Source organism: Akebia trifoliata, chromosome 15, assembly GCF_017979445.1.
Source record: "Akebia trifoliata isolate Shusen 1 chromosome 15, ASM1797944v1, whole genome shotgun sequence".
In the NCBI taxonomy this organism is placed as follows: Eukaryota; Viridiplantae; Streptophyta; class Magnoliopsida; order Ranunculales; family Lardizabalaceae; genus Akebia; species Akebia trifoliata.
In genome coordinates this window covers 30632-49326 of record NC_141389.1, presented here as the reverse complement: position 1 = coordinate 49326, position 18695 = coordinate 30632, and the positions used below count along the sequence as shown (strand labels likewise).

Below are 18695 nucleotides of genomic sequence, written 5' to 3'. Positions count from 1 at the left end.
TTCCCATTTAGGTCAAATATAGAGATACAGTGCTTTAACTAACTAGTGACCGGCATGGTTTTCAATCTAGTCTGAGACCGTGACGATTCGTCTAGGTATCATCCACCAATGAGACGGATGGACAAGTCATCTCAAAAGTGAGATATGGACCCCTTTCAGTCTCTCTCTCTATTTCATTTTTGAATGAGATGAATCTTAACAAATCCGATGACTCATGCCCTCTTTAACCTAGGTTTTGTAATAGACACTAATATAAAATGACTTAAATGAATCTCTAGCAAAACTCCTTTGATTTTTCTCTTCAAAATCAGTCATTTTCAAGTTGTAGTATCTAGGTTAAACCTCTTTTTAATCCATTTTCTTCAATGTATATTAGAAAACCAATGATTTTTTTATATATAAAAAAATAATTTATCCTCCTATTTGAAAATCATATTGGGCAAGGTCTAGAGATATGAAGATTGAAGAAGATAGTCTTTAAGATCAAAGACAATCCTAAAATTATTTCATCTTGAAGGTCTTGACCTCTAGAATGAACCTCATTTAATCTCTATTTTCAACTCATTATTCTCAATGTCATTGTAGAAACCCTTGATTTTTCTAACTAAGAATCGATAATTGTACATAAAGAAGATTTTAGGATTAAAACTTAAGACCAATTAGTTAAGTTGAAAATGACTGATTTTGGGAAGGGAAATCAAGGGAGTTTAAGAAAAGGGCATTTAAGTCAATATACGTTGGACTCCCATACAGAAACCTAAGTCATAGTGGCATGTGATATAAAAACGATTAAAGGAGCCCATGGATTAGAACCCTAGGGTTTCAGTTTCCTGGAAGTCCAATCGTTGTTCGCTTGGTAAGTTAAGCAGCAGTAGCAATGGTAGCCACAAAGAAGACCGTAAGCACTGTCCATCTTTTTTTTTTTGTTTTTCTTGAAACTTGCTCAGATTTTTCGATCTCTGCAAGTCGAAACTTAACGATTGCCTCATTCCCACCATGTTGTTCTTTTATAAAAAAAATTGCAGAAGAAAACCCATGAGAGCATCAACAATAGGTTGGCTCTCGTTATGAAGAGCGGAAAGTACACGCTTGGGTACAAGACCGTTCTCAAATCTCTCAGGAGCTCCAAAGGTACATTACATTTTGATCATTTTAATCATTTTTATTTTGTTTGTGGTGCCTCATCATAATTCATAATGGGTTAATGGCAGGTAAGTTGATAATCATAGCGAACAACTGCCCTCCTCTTCGTAAGTCTGAGATAGAGTATTATGCTATGTTGGCCAAGATTGGGGTTCATCACTTCAATGGCAGTAAGTTTTCCTACTAAAATCATTATCTATATTCTATACTAATGTGTTCCCATTTTTTGTTTTTGTGGAATTTGTTCCAGATCCGATTCTCTTTCTATGTTTCAGATTTCTTGAGTTCTTGGTTGTTGGAATTTCTTGTTTTCCATCATATTTATCACATGCCTATCAACTGCTGGATATGTTTCCTGGAAAAAACAGAGCTGCTATTGGCACTCCAATTTTTACGTATTAAACCCCAATTAAAAATAAAGAAAATAAGTCAATGGTTGAGAACATGGTTTTAAATCTTGTCCGAGACCGGGACAACTCGTACAATATTGTCCACACAACAAGACAGATAGACAAGTCAAACACATCGGACGAGATATAATACCATGGTTCATTTTCGCATTGTTGAACGAGACAACTCAAACATATTGGAAAACTCATCCTATACAACTCGGTCTCGTTCATGGACGAGACGAGACGCCAAAATGAGTTTTAAAACCATGGTGAGAATAACTGAATAGTAGAAGTTAGGGGTGCCAATAGAAGTGCTCTTTTTTTTGGCTAGATAGATTTCTATTTCTTGGGTTTAGGAATTTATATGAGCTTAATCATAATTGTTTTATGACTACTGAAATTGTTTGTATAGTGTGTTTTAATCTTTAATTGGGGTGTAATAAGTAAAAGTTGAAGTTCCAACAGTAGCTCTTAAAAAAATTAAAGCATTTTCATTATTATTTGAAAAGATTTTTGTGAAGAGTTTCATTCTATTGATTATATTTCCATAAAATCTGTAAGCTGTAACTGGAATGGAAAAAGATTATTAAATAGCTTCACTTTGCCCAAATCTTGATTTCAAAGATATTCTTTCACTTAGCTGTGTTTTTGTGCTTGTTGTAGACAATGTCGACTTGGGTACTGCTTGTGGAAAATATTATCGGGTATGCTGCCTCAGTATCATTGATCCGGGTAGGTTATGCTTTGATATTGGTTTAATAAATTTTAATTATCTTATTTGCTTATTATTAGCTTTACTTCAGTCCTTTTTTTAAAGATAATGTGTTGAAATGAAATTTCTTCTTAATAGGTGATTCTGATATCATTAAGAGCATCCCTGGTGATCAGTGAGGCAAGGAGGGATAACCCCTAATGTACTTTTTTCAGCTTAGGTTTTCTTTTATAACAATATGGTTGTGATGGAGTTGCTCTTTTTTGTTTATTATTCAAATTTTGGTGGTGTTCGACTCTTGCGAGAACAATTTGGCTAGAAATTGATTTTCTGATTCATAAGACAATGTTATCTGAGATTGAATTGTGCTTGAAATGGCCCTTTTTGTTTGCAATTGTGGGTTGTTCATACCCTTCTTAGGCTTCAAATTGTTTGCAAAGTCTTGGTTTCCTTTCTTTTAGGGAAAAAAAATGTGAGGTGTGTTTCTCAGTTGGAAAGCATGGAAGCATTATTTGGTGAAATACCTTAAAAATCCGCATAATGTTTTAGAGCTAATGACTTGCCTTGTGTCCTTGGTCTTCTCTTATAGACTAATGAAAAATGGCTTGAAAGCCCTTGTTATATATATTTTAGAACCCAAGCTTTTTCAACTTCTTGGAGGATGGGAATGAAGATGGTGATCATCATTCTGTCACTATCATTATCTTCCAAGAGGTTGAAGATGATTGGTTTTGGAAAATAATCTCAAATAGTTTTTTGGTCATTTTTCATTAGTCTATAAGCGAAGGTGGTGAAGGAGTTAGTTATCACTCAAATAGTTTTATAACATAGGGTGGTATCTCAAATATTTTCACTAAAAATTTACCCATCTTCAAAGCTTTTTTGAAAATGTTATTTTACATGTCTCTTTGTAAGACAATCTTTAAGTAGAGATATTTTGATAGTTCTTCTAGTAATATGGCCTATACAATCATGTTTCCTTGCATGAATCCCACATTCACAAAGTCTCTGCACAAGACTGGGATGATTGTTGGGAAGGAGCGTTTAAACAAACAAGCACCAATTAATCATGGAGAGGGTTATAAATTTGCTATGTGGGGGCAAAATCTTCCAACAGAAGTTGGGGTTTAATAAAAAATAAAAAAAAGGCTTCTCTCCACTTGAACAAGTAGGGTTACTAGTCTCTTTGTTACAGATTCTAGCTTCTGCTTCTCCTGCTTCAAGATTCTGTGTCTAGGAGAATTAGAAGCTCTAAGAGTTTGTGGGAAGCTGCTTCCAAGAAATTTGTGTTTATTATAAAAGCTGGTGAAAAGGTAGTAGAGAGAGGTCGAATTAATTCTGTTGTTTAATTGATGAGTTAAAAAGAATGACCCATACATTTTTCAGTGTTGGCTCCTATTAGTGACTCTAGTGCGAAAGTAGCCCCAGCAAGGCTTCTTTAGAACCTAGTTTTGGGCTTCTCACAAAAGCTGCTGAAGTTTTTTGACTCAAAAGTCCTAAAAATCACAAAAAAAATCTATAACAAACAGACCCTAAGGCTGTGTTTAGATTGAGAGAAGTGGAGAGAAGAGAAGAGAAATTCAATTTTTCTCCACCATGTTTGGATTGACAAGAGAGAACTTGGGATAGTTTTGAAATTTTAAAATATCTTAAAAGAGATCTAGGGGTATAGTTAGCATTCTAAAATATTTTAAAAGGATTTCTCTCCATTTCTCCTCTTCTTTCCATTTTTGGAGAGAGAAAATCCATCTTTTTTGTTTTCTCTCCTCACTTAACAATCCAAAGGGGAGAACTGTAGAGAAATTCATTTATTTTCTCTTCTCTTCATTTCTCTCAATCCAAACACTGCCTAAGTGGACAATGAATTGTTGTAGCTCATATGGCCCTTCGAAAGCCACAATTGAGAGAGGTCGCTTTTCTGTGCCAGCTCAACTTCTTGTTCCTAGTTCCCATAGTTTCAGTTCTTTCTTTAGTTGAGCGAGTGTAGTTAAAGATCTTTTTGTTTGTGATGATAGCAAGCCATTACAAGTTTACTGAGTTGCACTATTTAAGTAAATGAAACTTATATCTTTGTAGAGACAGTCAAGCAAAGTTTTCTGAGTTAATAGTGGTGAATGCTGATTGGAGAAAACTGTAGAATGCTTGGTCCATAATGGAAGCCAGTGCAAGCCAAAATTATCTCTCTCCAATGGAATGCTTCGTCCTGTGCCTTCGGATTATAAAGAGAAAGCTCCTACTTTTTTGCTTGTCTCTCATACAAGCCCAAAGGCAACAGTTTGAAAACATATAAACAACACCACTATTTTTTATATATGTATTTAGCTGGGGTTGTTCAAAGGGTAAATTCCCAAATAATTACCCAAGTTTTTGGTATTTTCAAAATGTTAAACACAATATTGACAGAATGTTATCAACTTGTCAACATTAACAACATTTTGGAAATATTGAAAACTTTTGTAACTATTTAAGAATTTATCCTTGTTCAAATTATCGAATCCTAACTTATTTCGTCTCATTTTCTTAAATTATTTATCACACCCCAATTAAAGAGTAATACCCACTAAACAAATGTTACAAAAGTTATTACATTACAAATCACTATAATACATTCAAACAACTTTTTACAATTATAGGATTAGGTTCATATAAAATCCTAAACCCAAAATTTGAAATCTATCTTAAGAAAAGGAGTGCAGCTATTGGCACCCTAACTTTTACTTATTCTCAACCATTGATTTATTTATTTTACTTGGAGCATAATAAGTAAAAGTTGGGGTGCCAATAACAACTCTCAAAATTAATAGAGTGAAACTCTATTTACGAAAACATGCATGACTTTTGTTATAATTACGATTTCAGTACATTGCTCATTTTATTTACAAAAAAATGCACACGGTACACTGTTCACTTTTATGCATATATGAACTCGTAAGTTTAGAAGCAATGAACTTACGAAGTCATAGATATTAAAAGTGATAAATTTACAAGTTCGTAGACACATAAAAAGTGAATAATGTATCGTGTGCATGTTTTGAGAATTAAAATGAACAATGTACCAAAAACGAAATTTCAACATATTTAATGCATGATTTGGAGATTCACCCAATCTCCATTTTTGTGCCTTGAATATGACAAAATTCCGATTTTGGTACACTATTCCGATTATAATCTATGAATCTGTTGATAAAAATATCAGTGATTTTGTCTTATCAACTTATGGTTTCAAAACTTGTTCGAGACCAAGACATATTGCCCAAGGTGTCTCAGTATTAGGCATCAACGAGACGGACATACAAGTCAAATTTTTGGACGAGATATAAAATTTCATGTTCATTTTTTTTTTTAATGAGACATCTCAAACGTATCGAAAAACTCGTTGAGACGACTCAATATCTGGCATGGATGAGATGAGATGTGAAATTGAGTTTTACAATCAAGTATCAACGATCTTATTGCTAATCTATCAATGAATACGTTGATTATAAAAGTAAAGAATTCACTGGAAAAGTATGTTTTGGGAATTAAAATGAATGGTGTATGGAACCGGAATTTGGACATAAGTAGTGTAAATACCATTAATATTTCATGGTGTGTTATAAATAAAATTTGGCGTGATAACAGATGTTCTCTTGTTAAGGCTAAGATGTAAGATGTAAAACAAAATAAAATAAGCCCATTCATCACTTTTCCTAGTCTTTTTTTAGTTTATTTTTTCTGCAAAATTTCTAGGGTTTTGTTTTACTAGCAACAGAGCATCCTGCTCTGAAGTTCATTCATTCATGGCGGAGGTGATGAACATGCCAGCCGAATCGTTAGATCGGCGTCGTGAGAGACAGTCCGAGAGGAAAGAGAAAGAGAAATCGATAGACGAACAACCTAATCCTACTCCTCCTCCACCATCCACCACCACCACCAACACCAACACCTCTTCAAAGAGAAGAGACAGAGATTCAAGGGAAAGAGACAGAGACATTGATCTTCCTCCCAATCGAAACCGTGATTATCACGATCGCAACCGATCTCCTCCGCCTCCTCCAAGGGAAAGGGATAGAGAAAGGGAAAGGGAAAGGGAGAGGGAAAGAGAAAGGGATTATAAGCGCCGCATCAGCCCAAGCCCTCCACCTTATCGTGACCGCCGTCATTCACCTCCTCCTTTCAAACGCTCCCGCAGAGACGAAGGTGGTTACGATGGGCGACGCCGCAGTCCAAGGGGGGGAGGCTTTGGACCTGATGATAGAAGGTGAGCTGAGCTGACTCAGGAATTCTTTAATTCCAAAATTGTCTCTGTTTAGTTTTAGGTTTGTTGGTTATTAATTATTATTTCCCTTCCTATTATAAATAAGATTACTTTCGTGCTGCTGCTTCTAAATAATTACTTGGAATACTTTGTTACATAATATATAGTTTGCTTTGAGAATTGAGTGACTCATACTCCCAAGGTGCTAACTTGTTAAGTTAGTTGAAGTCTTTTGAGTTTTAATTCCACTAACTCATTTGCTTATCAAAAAAAAAAAAAAAAAATGTTTCAAATTTTGAAGGAACCCTCCCTAAATATGCGCCAAAATTGGGAATACCTCCGTGGAAATGCAACATATAATCCAATGGAGAGGGTTCCTTCAAAATTTTGAAGCAGGCTACTCACTTCAAAGATTTTTCCTGTCTGAATAATGATCTTGGGAGTTGAGCTGTTAAAAGGTATGTTTAGTGTATGGGGAGAGGTGGCTGAAGTAGTAACTCAATGGATCCCTCACATGCTTCTTTGATAGCTTGAAAGGTCTACGACAAGGAGATCAACTATCTCTTTTTTTTGGTGTTCATTGTAGTCACGAAATCACTAAGTATATACACTCTAAACACTATGGAAAGAAAGGTTTTACCTTTGGAGGAGAAGGTCCAGCTATTTAATTTTTTAGATAGATAAAAGGATGAAACAGAAAACCAAAAAGCAGGGGAGGTCGAGGAAACCATCCCAAAAACAAGAGAAAAAGAAAAAAAAAAAAAGACAAAGAAAACAAAAGCCCAAAGCTAAGGCTCTAGGATGTCCCAAAATGGCTATTTCTAATTGATAGTTTGCGGATGACACATTTTTCTTTCTTAAAGAGTCAATATGTACGTCATTATCTGTTCTCTTCAATAAGATATGTCATCTGCAAAACACAAGAATGTCAAATTGCTCCATAACTTGATATTTGTACGAATTGATCACATGTTAGGTCTATAGAGTATATGGAGCTCACTTTAGTTGAAGTGTGTTCACTTAAGAACTCTTGTTATTTCCATCTTGAATATAATTTACCTCGCCTAACACTTGGTGTTCTTCTTCTTTTTATGATAAGGAACTATTTTTCGATCAACTTCATCGATCATCACATATCTTGTGGATGATATATATTCAATAAATAAGAGGTTAGAGTTAGCTGGTACAAAGAAAATAAGGAAGATTAACATATCGTATTTACAAGAGACCAAATGGAAATGCACTAAAGCTTCTAAAGTGTTTAATTTATGATCTTTTTTTGTTTTTTTCTACATTCTAATGAAATACTATACATCAGAAAGGGAAAAAAAAGAAGGAAAAAAAAAGAAAAAGTGACAAAGTGGAAAGAAAAGCTAAATAAAGATTACAAGAAAAGAAGAAGAAATGAATGCATATTGAGAGTGTTGGAATAACACACGGGCAGAGCCAGGATTTTGCCTATGTGGGGGCAACCAAGAGTAGAAATTTTTTTGTGGGGACAACTAAGAGTGAAAAAAAAAAAGTTGTGGGGGCCACTAAGAGTGGAAAAAAAATTTGTTGGGGCAATAGTGCAGATTTTTTTATCCACCGCTAAAATCTGTCTTAATTACTTATTAATCCATGGACTTTGAAAATTCTTGTGGGGGCAAGTGCCCCCACCGTCCCCATTGTAAATTCGCCCCTAGTAACACTAAGGGTATGTTTGGTAACACTTCTGAAGTTTGGAGTTTGAAGTCTGAAGTCTGTTTTCTGAAATCTGAAATCTTATTCTGGAAAAGTTGTTTGTTTATCATTTTTAAAAGCTTCTGGTTACAAATAGAATTTTAAAACATAATGACCATCTTGACAATAATACTCTTTTGTAATTCTAATAAATTGTTAACCGAAAAATATAAATGTTATGCATAATGAAACCATCCACACATTTAATTTCGATTTCTAACACATCAAACACCACAAAAGTATTGTTTTCAATTTGAATTCATACTTGAGAAATTATATTTCAACAAGGTAATACTCAAACAATAAATAATCATTCATTTTCTAATTGAAAAATGTAGGGTTTTAAGGTTCGTATAAAAATATAGGGTTTTCGAACATGTAATGAGAGAAAGGGAAGAGACTTTGACAACACAGATGTAGAGGAAGGAGAGGTAGAAAAGTTAAAAATAAATGTTTTAAGGTTCGTATAAAAAAGAATAAGTGATAGAAATCAGAGTTTTGAGGAGGGTATTTTGGGAATAAAAAAATCAGATTTTAAAAGTTTCATCCAACATCCCTTCATCAGTGGTTCAAAACTTCCGAATTTTGGTTTTGAAATCTGAACCAAAACAAATGGAAATAAAGCTTTTAAAGTCTGAATTTTAAAGGTGGACCACCTCCATTCAGACTTTAGAAGTGTTATCAAACACACACTAATACACTAGGTGATAAACTTAGGGAAAGTCGATTAAGATTGTTTGGTTATAAGTAACAAAGATTGATAACAACTAGTTAGAAGAAACATACAAGTTTTTTATCAAAAAAAAAAAAAAAAAAGAAGAAACATACAAGTTGAAGATTCTAATAGAGTGAAAGGAAGACCAAAAAGGATGTAGATTGAGGTAGTGAGAGAGGATATGGACACTTGAATTGATATAAGACATTAATCGAACGGAGGAACAATATTCATTCAACTGACCACAAATTTTTGGAATAAGGCTCATGTTATGGTGATTATAAATGTTCCATTTTTTTTCCTTTTATAGGTACACATTTTCATGTGTAAATCATGTTTCACTATTTCAACTTATTGTTAAGATGGTCCAGGTTTGGTTATGATTATGCCGGGGGATATGATCGTGGTGGTGTAGGAGGTCGACCTGGTTATGCTGATGAAAGACCTCATGGTCGGTATGCGAATCGTTCATCCGGTGGCTATCAAAGTGGGCCTTCTGGTAATTGCTCACTTAACTTTGCCATTAATCTTGAGTGGATTACTTAAGTGTGGTGGTGCTTTTCACATTCTGGACATAGATCTCTAATAGGTTTCATAATTTAGCGACTCTATGGTTCCACCACAGTTGTCCATGTATTAGTCTAAGAATCTTTTCTTTTAGGTTTCTAACCTTGTTTTTTTTTTTTTTTTTTTTAAACAAGTTTTCTAATCCCATGTATTATATTTCTAACAGTTAGTTCAATATCTAAAAATGTATGCATAGAATCTGGTTGTTCGATATAATCAGTTTCTGCTTTTAAATTTTTGTGTGGTTTGTCTGTAATCTACAATGCTGATGTGGGCCAGTGCCCCGCTGCTGGTCAGTCTTATTCTATATTATTGGGACACTCTATTTTCAATGCGTTTGATTCTTTGGAAACCCTATTGCCTATTGTCAGACACTCTGCACATACTACCAAAGAAATCACCTATCCAAAACAAAATGAAAAAAAAATTATTACTACCAAAAAATCTTTAATTGATTCAATTATTATTTTTAAAATTTTCATATGATTTTACATTGTATCAGCTTATCTAAAAACATTCATGGTGTACTTATATTAACAGGCCCTAAAATATTATAAAAGACTAATTCTCCCAAACTGTGAGATAGCATTGATATGTGTAGACTTTTCTGGATGATCATGAGTTATAGCTGTTTAAAGTAGCCCTTTTATGTTACATGTGGCCTAAGGAGTACATCTTGGATGATAAATATATGCGTAAAAAGTGATTTGTTCTACTCAGTAGCACTTCCATGTTGGGATAATCTGTGACATAGCATTGGATTTATTGTTCTATTTATAATTTGTAAGTTTAGTTTCAAGTTTCAGCAATTTTTAATCTCACATGACACTGACTTTTGTAAACTTGCCTTACTTTTCTTGATTAATCTATAACATATTGCATAAATGGTCCTTTTTGCAGATTGGGATTCAGGTCGCGGCGGTCACAATGATGCTTCAAACACGGGGGGCATGCAAAGGTTAGAAATTTACAATGTTTAGACATGATTTATTTGACCTATGATAAGGTAGCAAATTCTTCATGTTAGTACCTACGTTTTGCCAATCCAAGTCCTAATTTATGAATTTATTTCAATTTCTTAATATTCATAAATTTGATTCTGGTTAAATAAATATGTCCTAAAATTGTGGAGAGCATTAGGGCACTTGTTATTAATGTTGTCAAATAGTTGCCAAGGTTACTACTTTGTCTAGTTGAGATCTTAGAAGTTTGTAACTTAGGATATGTTTCTAGTTTATTTCTTGTAATAAATTGTTGGAATTTTCTTTATTCAAGTACCTTCTTTAGAATTTTCTTTTCTCTCTTATTCTCTTCTTGATCTTGCCATGACAAGAGGCTAATCTCCCTCCATTAGAGAGGTAGAGGAAGCCTAGAGCAAGGTACACATATTTCCTCTAATTTACTACTACTTATTTACCTTAGCATTAAAAATAGGTTTCACTGGATTTTGTCCAACTTCAATTACTAAAGAAAAAAATGGAAAACCTTTACTTTTTATGCTCAACCTTGACATTCCATGCTAGGGTTAATTCCTTAGCATGGAAATTATGAGTATCCATAATTTAAAATGAAGGCAATCTTGGCTAAAGTTTTATTACTAGGCCCTGCTTGTTTGCATCGTAGACAAGCGCAAATAGAAACGTTTACATTTGTTTGCGAGATGTGAGGTGCTTGGATGCTAAAATTCTGGTGGGTCCCACCGTAAAGCAACACAAAACTTAATTAAAATTGCAACGAAATCTCCGTAAAGTGTTGCGGAGAAAATACTTCCACAAAACTTTACGTTATGTTAAGTTTCGTCTCTCTCTCTCTCTCTAACTTCTTGAACCTCTCTCTCCGCTCTCTCTCGCTTTCCCCAACCTCTTAAACATTACCCAGCGTTAATATAATTATTATTTAAACAAAAAATCATGAGATAGAATCCTACTTGGAGCTAGTTTTTATTTATATTTTAAAATTACAAAAAAAAAAAAAAAAAAAAAACAACGATTTTTTGAAATATTGACGTTTTTTTTTAAATATAAGAAAAATGAAGGATAGAATCCTACCTCGTTAATTTATATTTATTTTTTTATAAATTAAAAAAAAAATTGTTTTTCATTAGATGTAAGGTATTAAAATGAGTTTAGGGCGAGTTACATTTAGGCACTATCAATGCTAATATTTGCATGTTTAGGGCAGTGGGGCTTCTTTCCAAAATGAAAAATTAGCAAGTGGAAATTGGTATTATGCAGTAGATGTTTTAAGGTAAATTGTAGCTGATTAAAGAGATTTTGAATTTCTATTACAACCCCGATTTAAAGAGAATAGCATTGTCTGACCTATATGGAAACACTTTGTCTATAATTTTTCGATTTGTTTTAAAGTGATATGTAACTATTTATCATTTTTTATTTAATTTAAACAAGGTTTTAAAAAAGAAAATTAAAATTTTTTTTTATAATGTTTATGTGATAATCAAGCAAACGTAAAATTTTGTGTTGGACACAACCAAGCACTCCAATCACAAAACTACGTAAAATTCAGTAAACACAAAATTCTGCAAACACAAAATTTTGTGTTTGTAGCAGTTTACGTTGCAAACAAGCAAGGTTCTAATATTTTAATTTTACAATTTTCGATCCAATCACATTTACTTGTGAATTGGGTTGAATTAAAATGAGAGGGAAATTAAGTGGACTCATATTTGAATTATAGCTCTCGGTGGAATCTAACTCTCTAATGCCTTTAATTTCTGTAATTTTCTCTAAATTTTACGTTGTAGTTAGTTGGTTACAAAAATCTCAACAAAATAGTTTTAATTTGGAATCTCCTCAAATTGTCCTTCAAGTGGTTTGAGCAATAATTCTTCAAATAATTTATTCATTTGTGGAAGCATGAGAAATCCACTACCATCTTTGGCATATGTGAGAACCTTCCTCTGTTTGATCTTGGTAATTCTGTCTTAATTACCCTACAAACTTAGTAAATTTTGAATTAAGTGTAATTGCCTGCAAATATACTATGATAATTCGATAAAATGTGCAATGTAATAATGTGGGAACAATGCTACATTTTACATGAAGACTTGAAGTTTAACAGAGAAAAATTGGATGAGTGCACTAAAAATATGTGATAAAATATGGATAATTCGGCACTTATCACTAGGAACGACTTTCTTCTTTGTGCACCACTCATTTGGCTTAAGAGCCAACTTGAGGGAAGAGTAGTTTAATTCTTCTTGCTTATACATATGGCATCCTCTTCAACCGTCCTAACCACCATGATATGGAATGCTCTTGGGGGATTTTAGATATCAATATTCAATCCTAGTGTGCTTTCAAGTAGTAGTGCTGGCTAATAAGCATATTGAGAAAGTATTTGTCGAATATCCTCTTTCAAATGTTTACATTTTCTTACTAATAAAATTGAAGGGAATAATATGGAGACTAGAGATAAATTTTGGAGCCATCATTGAAGCCTTGAGATATGGTCCTACAATCAAATCTGATTCCGTCAAAGATTTACATTCAATTACACATTGGAATGCATGTATATGAGAGGGAGCGAGGGATTTATGAGGTTCTTTAAATAGAGAAATACATTATGCAAAAATAGCCAATGATCCCTTCAATTACGAGGTTGCTTTCCTTTCCAACACTATTTCTTTCTTGATTGGGATATCATTTTTTTCCAACTCTTTTACCTGTAAATCCTTCTTATGTTAGGATGGATTCTAGATTTTTAGTGTCCTTACTTATCTACTGTGCCATGTGGGCTCAGATGGGAAGTGTGGTATCCCTGCACCAAGATATCTGACCTCGGATTGCGTAGTATTCTGACCTTGGATCACATAGTATCCTAACTATGAATTTCTCAAGTCTTGTTATGCATGTTGAAGTGCAAAAGCTTTTACCTCTAGCGTAGCCTTTTGCTTGATTTTACCTACCCCCTCCCAACACACGCGCAACACACACACACACAAAGGTGGCCTTTTGCTTGCTTCCTAGTAAACAAATTCGTTTGATAAGTGAGACTTGCATTTACTTCAGCCTTAAACCTGTTTATACCCCCCCCCCCCCCAAAAAAAAAAAAAGGAGGGAGGGAGGAATTCGTACCTTAACTTCCTAGTTTTCATTCTCTTGGACTTACTGGATTTCCTTTCCTATTGTTTTTATTTATTCTTTAATGTTCATCTATCCAAAGCTAAATAAAGCTTGTTTAATGATACAAGATTTTTATTGTTTCAGGGAAGGCTTAATGTCATATAAGCAGTTCATTCAAGAGCTGGAAGATGATATATTACCAGCCGAGGCTGAGCGCAGGTACAAATTGATATATTAGTTTAATTGCCATGGGATTACTGGATATTGCATATGAGCATCACGAATTGTTTGCCAATTATATCTGTTAATCATGGATTGACTTTTCCTATGATTGTATAGGTATCAAGAATACAGATCAGAGTATATTTCAACTCAGAAACGTGCTTTCTTTGATGCTCACAAAGATGAGGAATGGTACTTATTTTTTGGTTATATTTTATTTTCTACTTTATGTTCTATTTTTTATGACTTCCTATTTCTAATTAAATTGCTTTTGGATGTAGGCTGAGAGACAAGTATCACCCAACAAATCTACTAACTGTCATAGAGAGGTGAATTCTACTTTCTTACATCTTCAAAGGAACGATATGAAGCATAATATTACTGAATGAATTTAATGGGGAAGGAAATAGGATGGTGAATGTCTTAGTTGGCAATTCAGCTGATTGTGAATTACCGTTAATATTAATTGTGGTTGGGATTTTTCAGATCAGCATCACTTCCTCCTTACAATTTTTTCCTTTTTTTATTTTTGAATCTCACTGGTTTCTTATCATTTTTTTAGGAGGAATGAAAATGCTAGGAAGATAGCAAAGGACTTTTTTCTGGATTTGCAGAGTGGAACATTAGATATGTAAGATCTTTTCTTTCAGACATTTTTTTTTTATTTTTGCACCTTGAATAATGCTGCTAACTACTTTCCGTTTTTGAAATGTAGTGGCCCTGGTGTTAATGCTGCATTATCAAACAAATTGGGACGGGCAAGTGATCCTAACTCGGATGATGAAGCAGAAACTGGTGGCAAAAGAAGAAGACATGGTAGGGGACCAGCTAAAGAAAATGATCCTTTTTCCGCGGCTCCCAAAGCTCACCCAATCAGTTCTGAACCAAGGCGTATCCAAGTTGACATCGAACAAGCACAGGCTCTTGTACGTAAACTTGACAAGGAAAAAAGGATTGATGATAATATCTTATGTAGTGTAAGTCATGAAAAAATGGATGGTGATAAATCTCATGGTGGATCCATGGGTACGATTATAATCATACGGGGTTTAACCACGGTCAAGGGTCTAGAAGGCATTGAACTATTGGATACAATTGTTACTTATCTTTGGCGTATCCATGGTTTAGATTACTATGGGATAGTTGAGACAAGTGAAGCCAAGGGCCTTCGACATGTGAGGGCAGAGAGCAAGAGCAATGATGAAACAAGTGGTGCTGGAGCTGATTGGGAGAAGAAACTTGATTCGTTTTGGCAAAGTAGGCTGCGGGGTCAGGATCCATTAGAAATAATGACAGCCAAGGAAAAGATAGAGGCAGCTGCTGTTGAAGCTGTAGATCCTTATGTCAGGAAAATAAGGGATGAAAAGTATGGGTGGAAGTACGGTTGTGGAGCCAAGGGTTGCACTAAGCTTTTCCATGCTGCCGAGTTTGTCCATAAGCATCTGAGACTGAAACACCCAGAACTCGTGATGGAGTTGACATTGAAAGTACGCGAGGATCTGTATTTTCAAAACTACATGAAGTATGTTTGTTTTGTATCATTTTCTTTTTCTTCTCAATATGGATAAAGGGATTGTGTGGATATTCATTATGCATATTTCTGATTACCTTATTTTGTTTCAGTGATGCAGATGCACCTGGTGGGACACCTACCATGCAGCAACCTCTTCAGGTATGATTCATCACTCAAATAACACATTCACACATACATACACAAGCATACAGGGGGGAAATGCCTTAGTTGTCAATCTAAAATTATCCTTCTTGTACATACTTGTATTTGTTCAGCTTTTTTAAATGCTTTATGTGCATCCCATTGCTACACAAAATCTCAAAATTTTTTTTTTTTTTGAACTTTCCTTTATTATTCATATGTTGTTTAAATAATTTTAGTGTTTATATATTCTTACTATATCGTATACTAAACATCCAAGGCATTAAATTTTGACATCCAGTGTGGAAATAGTGCCTTTTAAGTAAGCAGTGAATTAATTCAAATGATAGAAATATTGACGAAATTTCATTTGGAAATGGGTCAATAAGCTTGAACACACTCATGCAATGGCTTTCTTTTGTAGAGAAAAATGCTTCAGGGCCAAATGCATTCTTCGTGACTTTTTTCGAAAGTAGTTGGAACATAATTTGTGACAATTTGATGCTTGAAGTTCAGGATTTTAAAGAAAGAACCTTTCTTGATTATTGTTCTAATAACACATTTGTAGCATACATTGAACCCAACGAAACAAGGGGTTGAAAACATTTTGGTCTTCAGGCTAATAAATCTTATGGGATCAACATGGAAAAACATCATAAAGGCCTTAGCTTCAAGGATTAAGGAGATCAAACAATCCGTCATGGAATGGAGCAAGATGCATTTATTAGAGGTCGTCAGAACTTGGATAGACTCCTAATTATAAAAAATGCATAAATTTGAGGATTAGATGAGTGATTCTAGAAATTGTGTAAAATTGATTTAGAGAAGGCGTATGATCATGTGAATTGTCTCAGATATTTGGTCTCATTTCCTAGTATTGTCATACTTATTGTGTTTTTTGCAAGAATACCGTGGAGTTATTCCGAAGTGGTGAATCATGGCATTCAAAATGCAAGCATGTTTAGCTACTCTATGCATGTAGATTTTTTTTTGAGATTTTTAAACAGATGACAAAAGTTTGATGTTCTTCAGCTGATTTCTTGTTCTTGTTACACATGCTTGTAGCAGAAAGAAAAGCCACAGAGGCGTGGGGCCGGATTAGACAACCGGTTTAGAGATGATCGTGGTAACCGTAGAGAGCATGACAGGGTTGATAGAGTTAATGGTGATGAAAGGTATGATAGGTCTGAGAACTCTCCCTCTCGAGATTTTCAATCCAACACTGACGAGCCCGAAGTGGGAAACCGTGATGAGCCAATGTATGACAATTATGGTGGACAAGGCATGCATGCTGCCCCCCCTTTTCCCTCAGATATACCCCCTCCTCCAGTATTGATGCCTGTACCTGGTGCTGGGTAGGACTTACAATCTGTGTCTGTATACTGATCTGATTAGTTGGTACCTTTTCTTTTATTTGCTATTTATTGAAATCTTTTGTTTACTAATTTGTGCAGCCCATTGGGACCTTTTGTTCCTGCTCCTCCGGAAGTTGCAATGCGGATGCTGAGGGAGCAGGGTGGGCCTTTGCCTTTTGAAGGTAGTGGTAGAAAAGGGCGGAATGGGCCCCAGGTAGGTGGACCAGGGCCAATCCTTACTGTATCGCCAGCCTTCCGACAGGATCCTCGCCGTATAAGAAGGTAACCACTGTTCTCATGATATTAAATTGATGGTCAAGTTGATAGCTTCCCATACATATGAATATGTAGGTGCAATTTAATAATGCAATTTGATATTTGGTGCAGTTATCAGGACCTTGATGCCCCAGAAGACGAAGTCACTGTGATTGATTATAGGAGTTTATAGTAGTTGCCCCCGCATCTGCCTCTGTTGTGCAACTGAAGGCATTATTATTTTTCCAATAGACCGTGAAGAAGTGGCCCTTGTTGTTTGGCTTTGTGCTTTGAGTGGGTCAGGGAGGTGTGAAATTGCTAAATGATATTGTTCAAGAACTTGTTATTGATATTTTAGTCTTACCTTCTGTTAGTATCTTAAAAAGGGAGCATTCCTGAAAAGTTTCTAGGCTGTCAACTTTGTAGCATTGTTACATTTGTATTTAGAAGTTATTGGATTGCTTGTTGACTCTCAAGTGGTTAATAAATTTGATGGAAAGGTGTGTTTATTTGACAATATAGAGATCATCGTCATAAAAAAAAAAAAATCAGTTCATGTGAAAACTTTTAACTCATATAAGACAAAATAATTCATTTATGGTGTGGGTTGCCCTTATTAATTTGAGGGGTGTTTTTATAATTACTCAAACAAGATTTACTGTGGAAATGTTTAATTTGTACTGCAGTAGAACCCATAATCAACAATAGTTCTTGATCACAACTACTTACCACCCAACCCATATCAAAATTTCATCTGTAGATGAGCAAAGACTCCTACATAGGGAGAATTAACTTTCTTGTAATTTGGATGGGTGTAGGGGTCGGCTCTAGGATATTTGGTTAATCGGGTTTGGATCGTGTTGAATTGGATCTGAATGTCTTGATTTGAAAATTTTACTAATCCCAATGAAGGATTCTTTTAGTTCCAACAGTTAACTATTTTTAAATGTGTCCAAATGAACTTTGACAGATCCACTTACAGTGCCACTGACATGAATAACTCAGTTAGACCTCTTGGTCTTTATTTTCCAAATGTCAAAGTAGACTTAGACCTATTTAACAATAGACCATCCTCGTCAAATAGGTTTGTTTTACTTATTTTTCCAGTAACATTTTTTACTTTTAGGTCACTCTGGTGCTGTTTTTTTTTATAAGTATAAATATTTTATAAATATCAAAAGAAAGATAATACAAAGGGGGCGAAAAAGTTTCCAAGAAAGAAAGCAAAAAACACGAAAGATAAAAACAAGAGCTTGCTAGTTACATAAATTATCCCATCTAAAAACAAAGCCCTCAAACAAAAATCTGGAGAAATCCTTGCTTAACTTCGCTCAAAAAAAATAACACCCCTAATATCTCCATATACACCATATGTGAATTGTTCTCATTGCTTTGGAACACCATGTTATTTCTCTTTTTCCAAAGACCCAAGTTATAGTCAAAGGAAGGATAGCCCAAAGGTGTCTTTTTCTATGAGAAAAGGTGTTGAAAGCCTAGCCTTCTAACATCAAAAAGAAGTTTTTCGGGAAAACCCAACACATGAAACAAAGACATGAAAGATGACTAAATACCTTGGGAGAAAGAGCAGTGAAGAAGGGTGTGATCCATAGACTCTCCATTACTCTTACAAGGAGGA

General features: G+C 34.5%; 2 protein-coding genes across 5 annotated transcripts; both read left to right on the top strand.

The window, feature by feature from the left end:
• Window positions 1-751: 751 nt before the first annotated feature.
• On the top strand, window positions 752-2601 carry LOC147383701 (large ribosomal subunit protein eL30). Its single transcript, XM_086424727.1, has 5 exons — window positions 752-898; window positions 1026-1131; window positions 1212-1313; window positions 2199-2267; window positions 2386-2601. Exons 1-5 carry the CDS (start codon window positions 878-880, stop codon window positions 2424-2426), a joined length of 339 nt encoding a protein of 112 aa, XP_086280853.1. The 5' UTR covers window positions 752-877; the 3' UTR covers window positions 2427-2601.
• A 3323-nt stretch (window positions 2602-5924) lies between these two features.
• On the top strand, window positions 5925-17576 carry SE (C2H2 zinc-finger protein SERRATE (SE)). Of its 4 annotated transcripts, none has more exons than XM_086425120.1 (12): window positions 5925-6487; window positions 9284-9420; window positions 10389-10446; window positions 13718-13792; window positions 13913-13987; window positions 14077-14124; window positions 14358-14426; window positions 14511-15317; window positions 15419-15467; window positions 16515-16804; window positions 16904-17086; window positions 17192-17576. In XM_086425120.1, the coding sequence occupies exons 1-12, from the start codon at window positions 6027-6029 to the stop codon at window positions 17250-17252; spliced, it is 2313 nt and encodes a 770-aa protein (XP_086281246.1). In that variant the 5' UTR covers window positions 5925-6026; the 3' UTR covers window positions 17253-17576. The 4 variants fall into 4 exon arrangements, with proteins under 4 accessions (XP_086281246.1, XP_086281248.1, XP_086281247.1 ...); XM_086425122.1 differs by having other exon boundaries at window positions 5926-6487; window positions 9293-9420; XM_086425121.1 differs by having other exon boundaries at window positions 5926-6487; window positions 16518-16804.
• Window positions 17577-18695: the final 1119 nt, after the last annotated feature.

What these genes read in the sequence shown, in the direction of transcription:
- LOC147383701 (XM_086424727.1), top strand. Translation starts at nt 878, where the DNA reads ATGGTAGCCACAAAGAAGACC. An exon ending in TGGTAGCCACAAAGAAGACC is followed by an intron (nt 899 to 1,025) that starts GTAAGCACTGTC and finishes AAAAAATTGCAG; the next exon opens with AAGAAAACCCATGAGAGCAT. An exon ending in ATCTCTCAGGAGCTCCAAAG is followed by an intron (nt 1,132 to 1,211) that starts GTACATTACATT and finishes GGTTAATGGCAG; the next exon opens with GTAAGTTGATAATCATAGCG.
- SE (XM_086425120.1), top strand. Translation starts at nt 6,027, where the DNA reads ATGGCGGAGGTGATGAACATGCCAGCCGAATCGTTAGATCGGCGTCGT. An exon ending in TTTGGACCTGATGATAGAAG is followed by an intron (nt 6,488 to 9,283) that starts GTGAGCTGAGCT and finishes CTTATTGTTAAG; the next exon opens with ATGGTCCAGGTTTGGTTATG. An exon ending in CTACTAACTGTCATAGAGAG is followed by an intron (nt 14,125 to 14,357) that starts GTGAATTCTACT and finishes TCATTTTTTTAG; the next exon opens with GAGGAATGAAAATGCTAGGA.